The 17,302-nt window shown below is 36.3% G+C and overlaps 1 protein-coding gene across 2 annotated transcripts in view; it reads right to left on the bottom strand.

Annotated features, from left to right (window-relative positions):
• LOC150107652 (sperm-associated antigen 7 homolog) overlaps positions 1-17,302 on the bottom strand; it is a 129,621-nt gene that overhangs the window by 91,614 nt on the left and 20,705 nt on the right. For both annotated transcript variants that reach the window (XR_016548254.1, XM_090391985.1), the window contains exon 3: positions 2,280-2,368. Coding sequence is in view for 1 of the 2 variants with exons in the window: in XM_090391985.1 (XP_090248111.1) it covers positions 2,280-2,368 (89 nt within the window). In the remaining variant the exon portion in view is untranslated. The remainder of the gene's footprint in view (positions 1-2,279; positions 2,369-17,302) is intronic.

Below are 17,302 nucleotides of genomic sequence, written 5' to 3'. Positions count from 1 at the left end.
ATACACAAAATTTATTGAAGAAAAAATGAAACAGTTTGAGAACAGGAATCAAACCTTGGAGATTAAGTGGCAAACCTTGAGGAAAGCTCTGATTGATTCAGCTAGAGACGCATGTGGTGAAGTTGTCTGCAAGGATAGAAAAATTAGAACTTCATGGTGGACACAGGAAGTTAAAGAGGCAGTGAAGGAAAAGAAGAAAGCATATCAAAAGTTCCTGGCAAATAAGTCAGCTTGTGCTCTTAGAGAATACAGAGACAAATGCAAGAATGCTAAACACTGTGTAAAACTAGCTAAACAAAAGTCATGGGAGGACTTTGGCAAGAATATAGAAAATAAATATCAAGAATGTGGCAAAATATTCTGGAGGTTGTTGAAGAAGCTTAGGAATGGAAGAAAGAGTGCTGTAAAAGGAGTTAGAGATGATTAAGGTGACATGAAAATGGAAGAAAAAGATATCCTTGAAGTATGGAGTAATTACTTTGAAAAACTGCTAAATGAAATAAGCAGTGATGACAGCACAGTGGTAAAAAACACTGACCAGGCATGCAGTCAGGAATATATATCCATACTTGAAGTAGAAAAAGCCATCAAAGGCTTAAAATGTGGAAAGGCGGCAGGAGTAGATGATATTCGACCAGAAATGCTGAAGTATGGTGGTATAAAAGTCTTACAGTGGCTGCACTGCATAGTTCTGAAAGCCTGGAGAGAGGGACGAATTCCCGATGATTGGAGTACAACTCTAATAGTACCCATATATAGAACGGGAAATAAAACTGAATGTGAGAATTACAGAGGTATTTCCCTACTAAGTGTTCCTGGCAAGATCTATGCAAGTATACTTGAGAAACGATTGAGAAGAATTGTGGAAGAAAAGCTGGATTCAGGCCAAATAGAAGCTGTCAGGATCAGATCTTCAGTTTACGACAAATAGTGGAGAAATCATGGGAATATAACAGAGATCTGTATTTAAGTTTTGTCGATTTGGAAAAGGCATATGACAAGATGCCAAGAGAGAAGCTATTCAATACGCTACAGTTATATGGGGCATTATATCAAGCAATACTTAGTCTTTATTTGAGTTGTAAGTCAGCAGTTAGAATTGAAGGAAGTACAGGAAGATGGTTTAATGTTAAATCTGGTGTCAGACAAGGATGTACATTATCCCCTCTGTTATTCATTATCTATATGGATCACATTATGAAGAAAAGTGATATTAAACATGATATCAAAATTGGAGATTTTAATGTCAGCTCTATGCTTTATGCTGATGATGGTATACTTCTAAATAAATTCGCTACAAGTCTGCAAGATTCCCTGACTAAATTGAATAGCTGTTGTAATAGATATGGTATGAAGGGTCAGCAATAAAAAGACAAAGACAATGAAAATAGGCAGAATTGTTGAAAATGTCAACTGTGTTGTGAATGGAGAACCTGTGGAACAAGTAAAATATTTCAGCTACTTAGGCACAATTTTTAGTGAAGATGGTAAATTAAATATAGAAATAGACAACAGAATCAGCAAAGCTGGTATGGTAGGAAGTCAATTGAATAAATTCATATGGAATAAGAGAGAAATTAGTCATAACACTAAATTAGCTGTATACAAGACAGTATGCAAACCAGTTTTAACTTATGGATCTGAGAGCTTGGTCAGAAGTAAAACACTTGACCAAAGACTAGAGACTGCAGATATGAGAGTCCTGAGAAAGATTAGAAGTGTAAACAGATGGCATCAATCGCAATGTCATATTAAAAACGAGGATATTAGGAAAGAACTTGACATTGTCAGCATTCAGGAATGCGTTTGCAGAGCTAATCTCAGGTGGTATGGTTACTTAAACAGAATGGGCAAGGAAAGATTAGCAAAACAAGTGTTCTCTGCCAGATTGGCAGCAAAACATCCCAGAGGAAGACCAAGATATAGATGGATTGATACGGTACAAAGTGCCTTAGACGATAGAAATATAAGATCTGATAATGTTGGAGTCTTGATACGTAACAGACTGATTTGGAGGAAAATTGTAGATATGAAGTTAGTAATGATGTAAATATTTCATGTAATACAATCATATCCTGTATATCCCTTGAGGGTACATGGCTGGAAACTGATGATGATGATGATGATAATAATAATGAGTTATCAAATTACTGGTATATTACTAACAAGATTTAAGTTTTACAACAGATTATTCATTAACTCACTCTAAACAGAGTTTCCTGCATAAAGAAATAAATTAGTCAAAAAAAAATAAAGAAAAAAAAAAGGACACTACTTACACAATTGATCGAGATACTTTATCCATGGGAGGAAATCTATGTTTTTGTTGTAATGAATCTTGGATAAACTTGCTGAGTTTTGCTTCTACCTATTTTTATATATTAAAATATTGTATAGATTTGAAAATTTAGATGTAAGTAGAAGACATTGGAATAATAAATAAATATAGATGGCACTTACATTAATTTATTATTTTTTTTTGTAGAATTTTCTGCTATGTTTTTAGCCGTTTTCACTACAGTAAGAAGAGATAAACACAAAAATGAACACTGATGAAATTTGAAGGGCATGACATTATATGCACTCTCAATTCAGGTGGATAACTATCTGCAGTTAATAGTGACCCTCCAACAGCTCTAAATAACACAAAAGTTATATAAAAATTAACTTTGTATTATGCGAATAAATTCTATGGTAAGTAGACAAGGCATGTTGATTGGATTTTAACAGTATTTCCACATGATCAGACACCGCATGGCTAGCTAAACCAGATTTATCAGACTTGTGAAGTAAATATATTCTCGATGTTCTTTACAAGGAATCTGAGCAGAATGACCAGTCTATACATAATAACGTGGCTAAGATTTAAACATGCTATATCTGACAGGGGTAATAATAATAATGTGAATCTGCATTAATGTATTTTTCCATATGAGTTGGTTTGCTGCAGAATGGGAACATACAGAAAAGGAAGAGAGTGTTGTTATCTTCTGCGACAAGTATAAATTTAATTCTTGGGTTTACTGAACTAATTTCCTTGAGAAATTCATGGAGATCAGAGACAAGGAAGACTTTTATACAGCAAAAACATCATCAACATATATGTGCCAAATGGATGGCTTAAGTTGTTTCCAAAAATATGTTGTTCCAAATGTTCCATAAAATAATTAGCTAGAGTGGGGAAAATGGGAGATCCCACAGCTGTTCCTTCTATCTACTTGTACATTTTATTTCATGATTATATATTGGGGGGGGGAATTGCTGGAAAGTTCTGATAAACACCTAGAACAGAAAGGATGTTAAATTAAAGCAACTGATATAACCACCAAAAAGAACATCTTTCATCAACTAGTAATAATTTGTTATTTTTCTTTTAGGATATAAAAAGACATGAAATTAATTAATTTTTGTTTTAGGTGTTTAGCATAACTTTCCAGAGTCCCCCCCTCCCCTTATATATTATAAAGAATGCTGTGAAGCACACATTTACAATCCTAACCTCAACAAAAACTATTGGCTTAAACTCTCTCAGTTTTGGGAGGTCATCATAAGTAATGCAGACATCAGTGAGGCAGTTCAGTGTAAGAATGCGTATAATATGCCTGAACTAGTACGAAGGACAACTAATCAGAATGGGATAGTCAGTATAAGGCATCAAGATAGGGGCGGGACTAACAGGCTTCTACACTTCATGTATACTAATGCCAGGAGTATTAGGAACAAGAAGGAAGAATTTTTGGCCTTGGTTGAATCTTCCTGGCCAAAAGTTATTGCCATTAATGAGACATGGCTGACAGAAGATGATATAGCTAGTGGGATAGAATGTGAAGTGTATAGTGTGTTTAAGAGGGACAGAGAGAAAAGAAGAATGGGGGGGGGAGTGTTATTGATGATAGCTGATGAACTGCAGGATAGTGAAGAGAGCACATATTGAGGCTATTTGGAGTGAGACTGAGACTAGTGGAACAAAATATACAGCTGAGTGCTGCTATAGACCAGGTGATAGAATAGATAGTGGAGAGATAGTATGCATAGACAAATAGATGCAATGAGTTGAATTAGGGTACTTATTATGGGGGATTTCAACTATGGTAACATTGATTGGAAGGAGGAGAGGACACATGGCAGGAAGGAATTGGAATTTATGCAGTTATTAAGGGATACCTACCTGAGGCAGCATGTAATGGAAAATACTAGGGGTTCAAGAGTGCTTGACCTAGTAATTACATCTGAGAATTTAACTGTAATGAATATGACCACGTCGCTACCAACTGGAGAGAGTGATCATAAGGTCACCTGGGAGGTGGCTAAATGTGTGGAATTTTCAAGTAAGAAAGGGTACACGTGGCATTACCGGGCTGGTAAGTATGACAAGCTTAGGAGATTGCTTGGTTCAGTGCCATGGCATGTAAAACTTCAAGGGCTGGAAGTTGATAGTGCATGGGAAGTGGTAAAGGAGCGTTTGAAGAAGGTAATGGCTGACTGTATACTTAGAGTCTGGATAGTAAATCAAGTAAGGATTAAATGGATGAATAACACCATTAAGCCTGAGCTGCAAAAAAAGAAACAACTGTGATGGGAATTTAAGGGGAAAGGTGACCTGCAGGCCCATGAACAGTATAAAGCACAGGCCAGAAGGGTAACGAGTGTGGTAAGAAAAGCAAAAGCGGATTATGAAAGGAAAATAGCCACGCAAGCTAAAGAGAATCCCAAACAGTTTTTTCGATATGCTGCAAGTAAAAGAAAATATGTATATGGCAGAATGATTTTAAGGAATGTCGATGGTAGGGAGGTAACTGAATCAGTTGATATAGTGGAATTACTGAGCAAGCACTTTGCAAGAGTATAATCATCCAGGTGGTGATATTGCAGGAATGAAGGAACCAATAGCCAATAGGTGAATGAAATGGAGGTGAATAGTATATTACAAAACCTTAATGTGAATACATCTGTGGGATTAGATGGTATACCAAGTCGGCTCTCATGTGAAGCGGCTAAAGAATTGTCAGTGCCCTTGACCATTTTGTTTAATTTGAGTCTCGGGTCTGGGATAGTCCCAAGGGGGTGGAAATAGGGGGAAATAGTTCCACTGCATAAAGGAGGTTGCAAGACTGCTGTTGCAAATTACCAACCGATCAGCATATCAGGAGTTGTTGTCAGGGTTTTGGAGAAAGTAGTCAAGAGAAAAATACAGGAATGGATAGATGAAAATGGGATACCGTATAGGGGGGGGGGGGACAGCATGGTTTTGTGAAGGGTAGATCATGCCTCACTAACTTGCTCACGTTTTTTAACACAGTGATGGCTGAACTGGATAAGGGTAATGGGTATACAGTGATACTGCTGGACCTTGCTAAGGCCTTTGACAGGATATCACATGGAATTCTAATCAGTAAACTGCAACATATGTGGATGGATATAGGGTTGGTGAGATGGATAGGAGGGTGGTTGATGGAGAGATATCAGAGAGTAGTTTATTCAGGGGTGGATAATAAACAATAAACAAAAAACAATAAACTTGCTGTATACAAGACAGTTTTCAAACCAATTTGAACTTATGGATATGAGAGATGGATTAGAAATACAACGCTAGATCAAAGGCAGGAGAACACAGATATGAGGTTCTAAGAAAGATTGGAAGGTGAATGGATGGTATCAATGGGAGTATCATATTAAAAATGACGATATTAGGAAAGGGACTGATGTTTAAACATTCACAAATGTATTAGCAGAGCTAATCTCACACATGGTATGGTCATTTAAGAAGAATGTGAGAGGAAAGATTAGCAAAACAAATGTTCTTTGCAAAACTGAAAAGACCCAGAGCAAGACCTATGTGGAATGATATACAAGAGTGTGCTGAAAGGTGTGATAATCACCTAACTGAGGTAGAACCATGTAACTTACACATTATTCTACATATTCCCTATGAAGTGTTATACACTTGTTACAATGCTTCTGAATCATTTGCAATCTTCAAAGTGTGTCTCCACTCCCCTTCATCAGGTCTTCCTGATGAAGGAGCATCTGTTGTCTCAGGATGCTCAGTTTTAAACTTAGCCAGCCATCTGGCAACTGTTCATTATGCTGGGGCACAGTCCCCAAAAGTCTCTCACAAAGTTGGTTTGTGTAAGACGTCTGTGCTGCAGACTTTTCTTGCAGCACAAAAAAACTTGATGATGGCTTCACCTCTATGTCTTCAAATTTCTTCAAAATCTCTGACATGTCTTCTCATATATCCTAAAAGAAAAAGAACAAATTATTACAATTTAATGAAATATGAAGGTTGAAGGATTTTAAGATACGTTCTTTCTTGTGGTTATATCAGTTGTTTTAATATCATTTTTGTTCTGGGTGTTATCAGAACTTTCACCACCCCATTGTAAAAAGTGCCTTAGAAGACAGAAATATAAGAAATGATAATATTGGAGTCTTGACAGATAACAGATAAATTTACAGTAAACTTGTTAATAGGAAGTTAGTAATGGTGTATCGTTTTCAAGTGGTACTGTCAGGATATAATGTATACCCACCAGTGGCGGCCGGTGAAAATTTTAACTGGGGGTGCTGCATATCCAAAAAAAAAAACTTTTTTTTTCTTAATCAGTAACGAATTTATTAATAAATAAATTTACATATTAAAAAATTGCTTTATTAAAAATATTTCATCCTCACCACGAATAAACACCAATAATAAGTTTCGTATCAATACCAATGACAAGTGCAAACGAATAACGGCGTTAGATCTCAGTGCATTTGTTTCGTGTAACGATAATTGAAAAAATATAATTATTTTCGTATTTTCAACAGTGACACTCGTCATAATTCAGCCTTGTATCTATAATAAATAAATAATTATATGTTATTTTAATAAAATAAAAAAAGATTTACAAAAATTAGTTCACCACGAACACGCACCAATAATAAACGTTTCATATCTCACAGAAATAACATGCACAAGCATGATGCACTGCCCAAGCGGCAGTGTATCTAATGACGTAACGTGCAATGACAAGCGCAAACGAATATCGTGTTAGATCGCAGTGCATTTGTTTCATAATCTAAAGCGTTAATCGAACAGTTCCAATTATTAACTATTCAACGAATGTCAAAACATAAGCTGTAACCTTTAACATGTTGTATTGCACTTATATAATGTTGTAAGCATTGTTATTGTTTATAAACACAGACAAAATTTAATTTTTTCATTTTTTCCTTGGGGGTGCTGCAGTGTCACGGTGCTTATGTACGAGCCGCCACTGAGGGGCATATATCAGGAATTTGATAATGATGACAACTCTGGCAATGTAATAAGTGGATTGAGTTCTTCAGAATTAACTCAGGTAGTTAAGGCTACAGGATGTTTATGAATTATGTCTGTGTATTTATGAGTTCTCAGACAGGTTTGTTTGTTTTGGAGAAGGAACAAAACTCTAATTTGGTAGAAGAACGCTTAACATGAAACTGCTTAACTCGAGTCTTTTAAAGTTTTATTGATCTTGGTAAACATCATTCTTCTACTTTACAACAGAAAGTGGGAGAATAATGTATGCAAGTTCAGTGACATCGGTATCTGTAGAAGAGAGTCTGTGAGGAAAGTAACATATACAAAAGTGGCAATCAGGGACATATATTCAGGGTGTGCTAGGTGTGCGCACCCACGGAATAGCAATATCACTGATGTTACATTTTTGCATTTATTGCTGTTAAGGACTCCCCCTGACTTCATGTGATGTGCGATTCCTAAAATTAAATGCAATATACTAATGCTTCATGAAGAGTACACTTTTCAATGTGTAAACATTGCATCACATTTGTTAAAAGACTGGGTGTGTGGTCACAAATACAGACACCTTTGAGCCCTGATAGATGTACTGATGGCACAGTGGGTCAAATTCTTAGCATTCCAGTGGTTTTAAACCACCCAGACGGTGAAGAACGGTGTGTAGTGAGACAACAGCACCCAGCAATCAGTGGCTGTGATTGGTTATTGTGTCAACCAATCCAACTGAACATTGTCATTTGTCATGAGTGGCTGTTTTTGTTTCCTAAGTTTTTCATCTATTTTGTGTGAGTGAAGTGTGAATAAATGTGTTTAGGACATTGACATAGACAAGTTTTTAATATATATATATATATATATATATATATATATATATATATATATATATATATATATATATATATATATATATATTAATTTTCTATAAATAATTTAAAACTTTTTTGCCTCTATTTACAATGGGAAACAGTGCTGATGATCAACTGAATGTCCTATTTACTGCCAGAGCTTTTGCAGGAGGAGGTAAGCCTCACCCTCCTCTTCCAAACTTACTATTATATTTACCCTTTTGAGTAATTCAAATATACCAACCTCCTTCGTTATTGTTTTCTAATATATTCTAAACACATTGTCCCCCCCACTCTATGCAGATTTGGTTAAAATTAATTGTATGGAAAGTGAAAATCGATGTATGAAAGTTTTAAGAGTGCAAAGCGCATCAGTGCTCATCTTAAAGTTATCCTACAATTAATTGCATTGGACCATAAGATGAGCACTGATGCACTCTTAAAACTTTCACACATTCATAAAAATGCAATCATATAGTTAAATTGACGTGAATTTTGTAGCACAGGTTGCATAAGCCACATGACAGCACACCCAACCAAAATGGACATGTGACACCACCGGTGGCAATGTTTTTCCTTCTGGAAACTTGGGTTTTACATAATCAAAATAAGTAAACGATTAAGAGCAAACACAATTAACAGATATGATATGCTGTTCCTTAGAGTCCCAGTTACTTCAGTCAATCAAATTCAGCAGAGAGGAATACCATGATCAAGAGATTTGAATTTGGGCATAATATGCTATTGAATAACATGTTATCTCTAACTCCCAATGGAGAGAGAGCAGTCATGTAGTCTCAACTGTTCTCACCAACTATCAGGGAGCGAAAGCACATGGAACTTTCAAGAAAAAAGGATAAAGAATTAATCTGTAATTATAGATTAATTATAGAACTCATGATTATGATAGATTTTAGATACATCACAGATAAAAGACTGAAGGAAACATTTTGGTGTTAGAGAACGAACGAACAAACAAACTAAGGTCACTGCACTATGTAAATTGCATGTGTTCTTTTCGTTCTTTTCTTCTGGCTAGTTTGCTTGTTCTGCGAGATAATTAAAAAAAACACACCTAAGTTTCTGGGAGGAAAACCCTGGTAGGAGAATGATTCGCCCACCTACAGATGAAAAAATCCTTAACACAAAGCATGGATATTCACAAGATCATTCTCATTACATACAATCCTCACAACTCATTTTTTTGACTCAACAAACTCGATTGCTCAGATAACAGCATACTCTACAAATGCCTACGTTCATACCCATTCAAAATGCAAGCAATCTACAATATAAAATCTCTGTTATCACATGTGATCTATGTATTGACATATTTCAAATCTTTTCCTACAGATTCTTCCAGACATTCATTATCACTACTCTACTCCAGAACTCACTATCATACCATTGCAACCCACTATATTTCCCCTAAACACTCTTTGTACATATAATCTCAAATATTACTGTCAAATCTTCTGCTATCCAAATGACACTTCTCAGGTCATTTGCACTGATAAATAATATCAACTCATCTGCATTCTTTTTTCTTTTCAAAGAGAAAAGAATGTGGACAGGATGGCATTCTCTAATATTCGGTCTTGAACATCCCAAATCATAGAAAGAATGTGGACAGGATGGCATTCTCTAATATTCGGTCTTGAACATCCCAAATCATAGAATACATTTCTCATTCATTACTCCTTCCAAACTCAAAATTTCTCCAACTTTCACTCAACAACCTCAAAAATTTTGTGACCTTAATAATATGCATCTTTTATATTCCTGGAAGGTCTTCCCCATGACTTTTGTTTAGCTACTTCTACGTATTACTTTGATTTCAAGTTTTTTTCTGTGTTCTCTTAGAGCACATGCTAATTTTTAGGAACTTTCAGTGTGCTTTCTTCTTTAACTTCCTCTGCCCATTGAATTTCTGATTTTTCTCTCCTTGTAAACAATTTCACCACATGCTTCCTTGACTGAATCAGTTAATGTTTCCTTCAGAATTTTTCACTATCTCTAAAGTTTGATTTTGTCTTCAACTTTACATTTTCTTTTTCTTGGATAATATTTGTATTACACACACACCTTGGTCATAAGACATATCATAATTTCGTCATATAGTGAAATTTTGTCTTCATCACTACTTCCACCCCCCCCCCATCCCACACACACGTAGATGCATGTAACAGTTTAATAATGTTTTTGAGCAGCCATCATATATCTGTGTAAATGATGTAAATTAAGCATTTATTTATGTCAGTTTTCAAACAAAACAATTTAGAATAATTTTTACAAATGCAAAAGTTATTCTAAATAGCTTGGCAGCATAAGCGAATATGCCAACCAGTTTGGTCATCAATCTACACCATTAAAAGTTTTTCCATTTCAAGAATAAGACTCATATTTATTGACCATAAATATGAACTATATAAATATATAAACTAAAACTAAACTATATAAACATAAACTGAATTAATATTATTATTATGATTATTATATGGGCACCACCATGGAGTCCAAAGACTCATCATGGAAGACCCAATCTGCCCACACAATATATCAAACCCAGGGGCATGCCGGCCATATGTGCAATGTGTGCGATGCACACAGGCACCAGGATAGTAAAGGCGCCAAAGAGGAGGAAATACTTAAAAAAAAAAAAAAAAAACGTTTTTTTGAAGTGATTTTTTTATTGGAGGGGTGGGGTATAGGGGCGCCAACTAAAGTTTTGCATACAGATGCCAGACACTACTGGTATGCCCCTGATTATACCTCTCCTTGAACCCATTAACAGACAAAGCACTCACAGCTGACTCTTGCAACCCATTCCACTCATTCACCACTCTCTAAGCAAAAAATCTATTCCTCACATCCCTACTAATCACACATTTATTCAACTTCCAGGGATGACTCCTTGTTCTGGTCCCTCTAGCCAAGTGCTGAAACATTTCCATTGCATCTATCCTATAAAATCCTTTAAGCAACTTAAATGTTTCTATCACATCCCCTCTTTTTCCCCTATCAACCAACTTTTGCAATCCACGCACCTTCAATTTATTCTCATAGGGAAGATTCCACAAGCCACTCACCATCTTGTCACTCATCTCTGAAACCTCTCCATGCTTCCTCATCCCCCAAGAAATCCAGGGGACAAGACTTGAGCACAGTAATCCACATGTGGGCATATCAAGGCCTTATAAAGAGGAATTATAACTTCTTTATCTCTACTTGTTAATGTGTTCTTTACTAGCCAAGTAATCTTATGGACTAATTTAGCAACTTTAGCAATATCCCCTCTAAACTTTAACTCTCTGACTACCACCACTACTAAATCTCTAGCTTCATCTATTTCCTGGAGTACAGTGCCATTAATGTGATACACAGCTTGTAATCTATTTATCCAAAAAAGTGCATAACTTTACATTTCTCAACATTAAACTGACACCCGTTAACTTTTGCCCATGCTGACAGCTTATTTAAGTCTTCCTACAAACTCTCCATATCGCCTTAATTAACTAATTAACTATTACTCTACCTAATTTCACATTATCATCAGCAAACAACTGAATATTTCCTTCCAGGTTATTTCCTATATCATTTATGTAGAAATTAAGCAGTTATTCTTCTTCTTATCTGCCAAATAATGAAAGAACTCTTTAGGATTTCCTTTGGCCTGCTTGGCTAAATTCTTCTCATAATCTGATTTTGCCTTCTTTGTCATGCTGGTCACCTTTCTTGTCTGAGCCTTGCACTGTTCACCTTCATCTTTATATACCCTCCACATCATTTTCTTCTTCTGTAGCTCGTGCTTAATGATATTATTCATCCATCTAATTCCTATCCCATTAACCCTTCTTACCCTAGGTATACATTAATTTAATACTACTTCCTCTAGATAACCTTAACTATATCCCATGCACTACTAACTCTCCAACATCCTTACCCAGTAGTGTTTTATGGTATAGTTTAAGCTTTTTCTTAAGCAGATTATAATCACCTGCCTTTTAGTTCCACAAATACCCTTCTTGATAGAATATTCTTCATGTTTTACGATCTTCCAAGTCAAGACTGCATGGTCACTTTCAATAATTTGAGGCAATGCTATCAACCTTGGTTATGGATAGCTCTTCTGATCTTATGATGAGGTCCAATACACTCCAAACCCTAGTCCCCTCCATCACATGCTGTCTTAAGTAATTATCCCTTAGCAGGTGTATAAATTCTATTTTCTTCCTGCCATGTGATCTTTCTTCCTTCCAGTTTATATATTTTGTCTTATTGGTCTTAACCTCACCCCAGATTGCTTCAAATGAATGGCCACCCTCCTACTCATTTTGGTTGCAATTCATCTACTATCATAAGCAGTACTCCTCCCCTCATCCTATCTCTATCTTCCCTGATCAGATCTTCACTTTACGACAAATAGTGGAGAAATCATGGGAATATAACAAAGATCTGTATTTAAGTTTTGTTGATCTGGAAAAGGCATATGACAAGGTGCCAAGAGAGAGAAGCTATTCAATATGCTACAGTTTTATGGTGTCAATGGGGCATTATATCAAGCAATACTTAGTGTTTATTTGAGTTGTAAGTCAGCAGTTAGAATTGAAGTACAGGAAGATGGTTTAATGTTAAATCTGGTGTCAGACAAGGATGTACATTATCCCCTCTGTTATTCATTATCTATATGGATCACATTATGAAGAAAAGTGGAGATGTTAATGTCAGCTCTTTACTTTATGCAGACCATGTTATGCTTCTAAATAAATCTGCTCCAAGTCTGCAAGATTCCCTGACTAAATTGAATAACTGTTGTAATAGATATGGTATGAAGGTCAGCAATAAAAAGATAAAGACAATGAAAATAGGCAGAATCGTTGAAAATGTCAACTGTGTTGTGAATGGAGAACCTGTGGAACAAGTAAAACATTTCAGCTACTTAGGCACGATTTTTAGTGAAAATGGTAAATTAAATATAGAAATAGACAACAGAATCAGCAAATATGGTAGGAAGTCAATTGAATAATTTCATATGGAATAAGAGAGAAATTAGTCAGAACACTAAATTAGCTGTATACAAGACAGTATGCAAACCAGTTTTAACTTATGGATCTGAGAGCTTGGTCAGAAGTAAAACACTTGACCAAAGACTAGAGACTGCAGATATGAGAGTCCTGAGAAAGATTAGCGGTGTAAACAGATGGCATCAATCACAATGTCATATTAAAAACGAGGATATTAGGAAAGAACTTGACATTGTCAGCATCCAGGAATGTGTTAGCAGAGCTGATCTCAGGTGGAATGATCACTTAAACAGAATGGGTGAGGAAAGATTAGCAAAACAGGTGTTCTCTGCCAGGAAAATGACCCAGAGGAAGACCAAGATATAGGTGGATTGATACGGTACAAAGTGCCTTAGACGACAGAAATATAAGATCTGATAATGTTGGAGTCTTGACAAGTAACAGATTGATTTGGAGGAAAATTGTAGATAGGAAGTTAGTAATGATGTAAATTTTTCATGTAGTACTATCATATTCTATACACCCCTTGAGGGTACATGGCAGGAATTTGATGACGATGATTCAATATTTTTGCTTGAGAAACTAGATTCCTCACTTGGTCATTCTCACACTCACTCACTTCATGCATGCCTTCACACAAACTCACTTGCTTCCACCCTGATTGCTTAAGTTTCCCTGAATTTGGACATCAGCATCATCACTATAAATATGAAATGAAATATTAAGGGGTACAGCATTTTCACTTCATAATTGTAATAACAGTAGTGTAAGGTAAGTTTAGCCTGTCACTTCTCTCAGTGTTCAATAAACAATAATCACTAAATTTAACTATTTCAATCTTAGTATCTAACGTAATAAGGTTTATGCATCTTTTTTTTTTCGCTAGTTTCCCTGAACAGTTTATAAACTGTTCAGGGAAACTAGTGAAAATAATTCATAATGAAACACAAAACAAAGATGTGAGGACAACATTGTAACCAAATTGTGCATTGGTTGATTCATAGAAGCATCATCATATAAATGGGCACTGGTCATAATTGAAAATAATTATTTGAGCAGATAATTACAAGGCAAAACATCATAAGATGGGGTTTTATTGTATAATTTACTGAAAATGTACACTGAAATATATATACAGTGATCTCTAAATTAACAAAATTAAAAAGAACTACTCTCTCAGTTAACCAAATCTTGAATGGTTTAACGTGTCAATTAATTTCATAAAACGCTCAGTAACTGTATCTTTAGTCATTAACCATATCCTCAATTATCTGACCAGCATGATCAGATAATCATGTAATTATCTGATAATACATATTACTATGTGTACTGTCAGCTGATTCTACATTCCTGTTAAACTTTAAAGGCAAATTCTCCACCTCATAAACAAACATTCAAATAAACAGAAACCTTGAATTTTCAAGATGCAGCCCTCTGCAGTTGCAGTACAAATGCTGACGACATGCAAATCAGACAGATGTCAGATTTATATTCGTTCTGGTAAGTTCACCATGAGCAAGTGGCAGTTATTATTTGTTTGTTTCTAAGTCATACTTTAGTGTTTTACAAGGGAAGGTGAACTCGTGCTTACTGAATTGGCTGATATGCACTTTTATTATGATGTGACAGTTTCTACCTCGAATATAAGGTCTTCGTCCCACAGTTGGAGTAACTGGCCGCTCGAAGTTCTCTTAATCTTCTTCGTCGGTGGAAAAATTATCGCCTTCTTCTGTTTCTAAGTGTTCATCTTCTTCTACTTTATCTTCTTCTTCGGACACCTCGCTCTTGCTCACAGAGAGAATAAACAATCTCATTGTTTATTCTCTCTGTGTACATGTGGAATTATCGGGCTGGAAAGTATGACAAGCTTAGGAGTTTGATTGGTTCAGTGCCATGGCATGTTCAACTGCAAGGACTAGAAGTTGATAGTGCATGGGAGGTAGTTAAGAAGTGCTTGCATGAAGCAATGGCTGACTGTATACCTGGAGTCCGAATAATAAATCAAGTAGGGGTTAAATGGATGAATAACACCATTAAGCTTGAGTTGCAAAAAAAGAAACAACTATGGAGGGAATTTAAGGAGAAGGGTGACCGGCAGGCACATGAATGGTATAAAGCGCAGGCCAGAAGGGTGACGAGTGTGGTAAGAAAAGCAAAAAAGGATTACGAAAGAACATTGGCCATGCAGGCTAAAGAGAATCCTAAACAGTTTTTTAGATATGTAGCAAGTAAAAGAAAAAATGTACATGGCAGATTGATTTTAAAGAATGCCGATGGTAGGGAGGTAACTGAATCAGTTGAGATAGTTGAGTTACTGAGTGAGCACTTTACAAAAGTATATCATCCAGGTGGTGACATTGCAGAAACGAATAAACCAGTAGATTATACGGGAATTGTGGTTAATGAAGTGGAGGTGAGTAGTCTATTGCATAACCTCAATGTCAATACATCTGTGGGATTGGATGGTATACCAGCTCGTGTTGTACGAGAAGCAGCTAAAGAATTGTCAGTACCCTTGACCATTTTGTTTAATTTGAGTCTCGGGTCTGGGTTAGTCCCGAGCGGGTGGAAAGAGGGGAAAATAGTTCTACTGCATAAAGGTGGTTCCAAGACTGCTGTTGTAAATTACCGACCAATTAGCATATCAGGAATCATTGTCAAGGTCTTAGAGAAATTAGTCAAGAAAAGAATACAGGATTGGATAGATGAAAATGGGATATTGTATGGGGGACAACATGGTTTTGTGAAAGGTAGATCATGCCTCAGTAACTTGCTCACGTTTTATAACACAGTGACGGCTGAACTGGATAGGGGTAATGGGTTTACAGTGATACTACTGGACCTTGCCAAGGCCTTTGATAAGATACCACATGGAACCCTAATCAGTAAACTGGAGCAGATGGGTATAGATATAGGGTTGGTGAGATGGATAAGAGCGTGGTTGAAGGAGGGATATCAAAGAGTGGTTTATTCAGGAGTGGAGTCTAAAAGACGTCTTGTGACTAGTGGAGTGCCACAGGGCTCTGTTCTTGGACCACTACTTTTCAATTTGTTCATCAATGATATTGGAAAGGATCTGAGAGGAAGTGTTCACTTGTTTGCTGATGATGCAAAGTTGGGTAGAGCAATTGTGAGTGCACAAGATGTCAAAATTTTACAGGATGATTTGGATAGTTTGGAGGAAAAATGGATGTCAATTTAATGTGGCAAAGTGTAAGGTTATGCACTTTGGGGTGAAAAGAATAGCAGCAGTATATCGCATTGGTGGAATCATACTCCAGGAGATTGATGAGGCCAGGGATTTGGGAGTGTTGGTGGATAGGGAGTTGAAGTTTAGGGGACACATTGCAAAAGTAACTAAAACAGCTCACCAAATCACTTGGCTTCTGAAAAATACTTTAACATGCAGAGACGAACAAGTTGTTGTTCCTCTGTATCGAGCCTTAATAAGACCCCATCTGGACTTCTGTGCCCAGCTATGGGCACCAGGGTTTCTTCGTGATGGGGAGGAAGTGGAGAGGGTCCAGAGACGAGTGACCAAGATGATAGCAGGTCTGTGGAATGAACCTTATGAGAATAGGTTGAAGATTTGTGGGTTGCAGAAATTGGACGATAGGCGAAGGAGGGGTGATATGATTGAGACATTCAAATTACTGAAGGGTTTTTATAAGATTGATCCAGAAGATATTTTTGAAAATATGACTGGTGGTGGGAGGACTAGGGTCCATGCATGGAAGCTGGGCAAGAGCGTGGTTGACAGGGGTGTTAGAGCTAGGTTCTTTACTTGGAGAGTGGTAAATGAGTGGAATAAGTTTCCAGAGTCTGTTGTGGGTGCTACGACCGTGAATGAGTTCAAGGCAAGGTATGATAGATACTGTGTGAATGTCAAATAGTTGTTCTTGACATGATGTTAGAGCCTCCCTCGATGAGTCTGTCGACTCCTTGGAGTTTCCCGGAACAATAATAATAATAATAATAAATTTGAATTGGGAAGAGTCATTTTTGGAGCTAAAAATTTCGAAAAGTGAGCATTTTCTCAAACATGATTTTTTTTTTGGTTGAAATTGTAAAAAAAATTTTTAACACTTACCTCACCCTTCTTAGTAATTTTTGCACAAAAATATCACCAGACACAGTAAAAAAAAAAT

The sequence above is a fragment of the Typopeltis vanoorti genome, chromosome 4 (genome assembly GCF_054136105.1).
Source record: "Typopeltis vanoorti isolate ZY-2024b chromosome 4, IOZ_Tvanoo_1.0, whole genome shotgun sequence".
NCBI lineage: Eukaryota > Metazoa > Arthropoda > Arachnida > Uropygi > Thelyphonidae > Typopeltis > Typopeltis vanoorti.
Note: the sequence above shows the minus strand (reverse complement) of the source record. Positions and strands in the feature narration are given on the sequence as shown.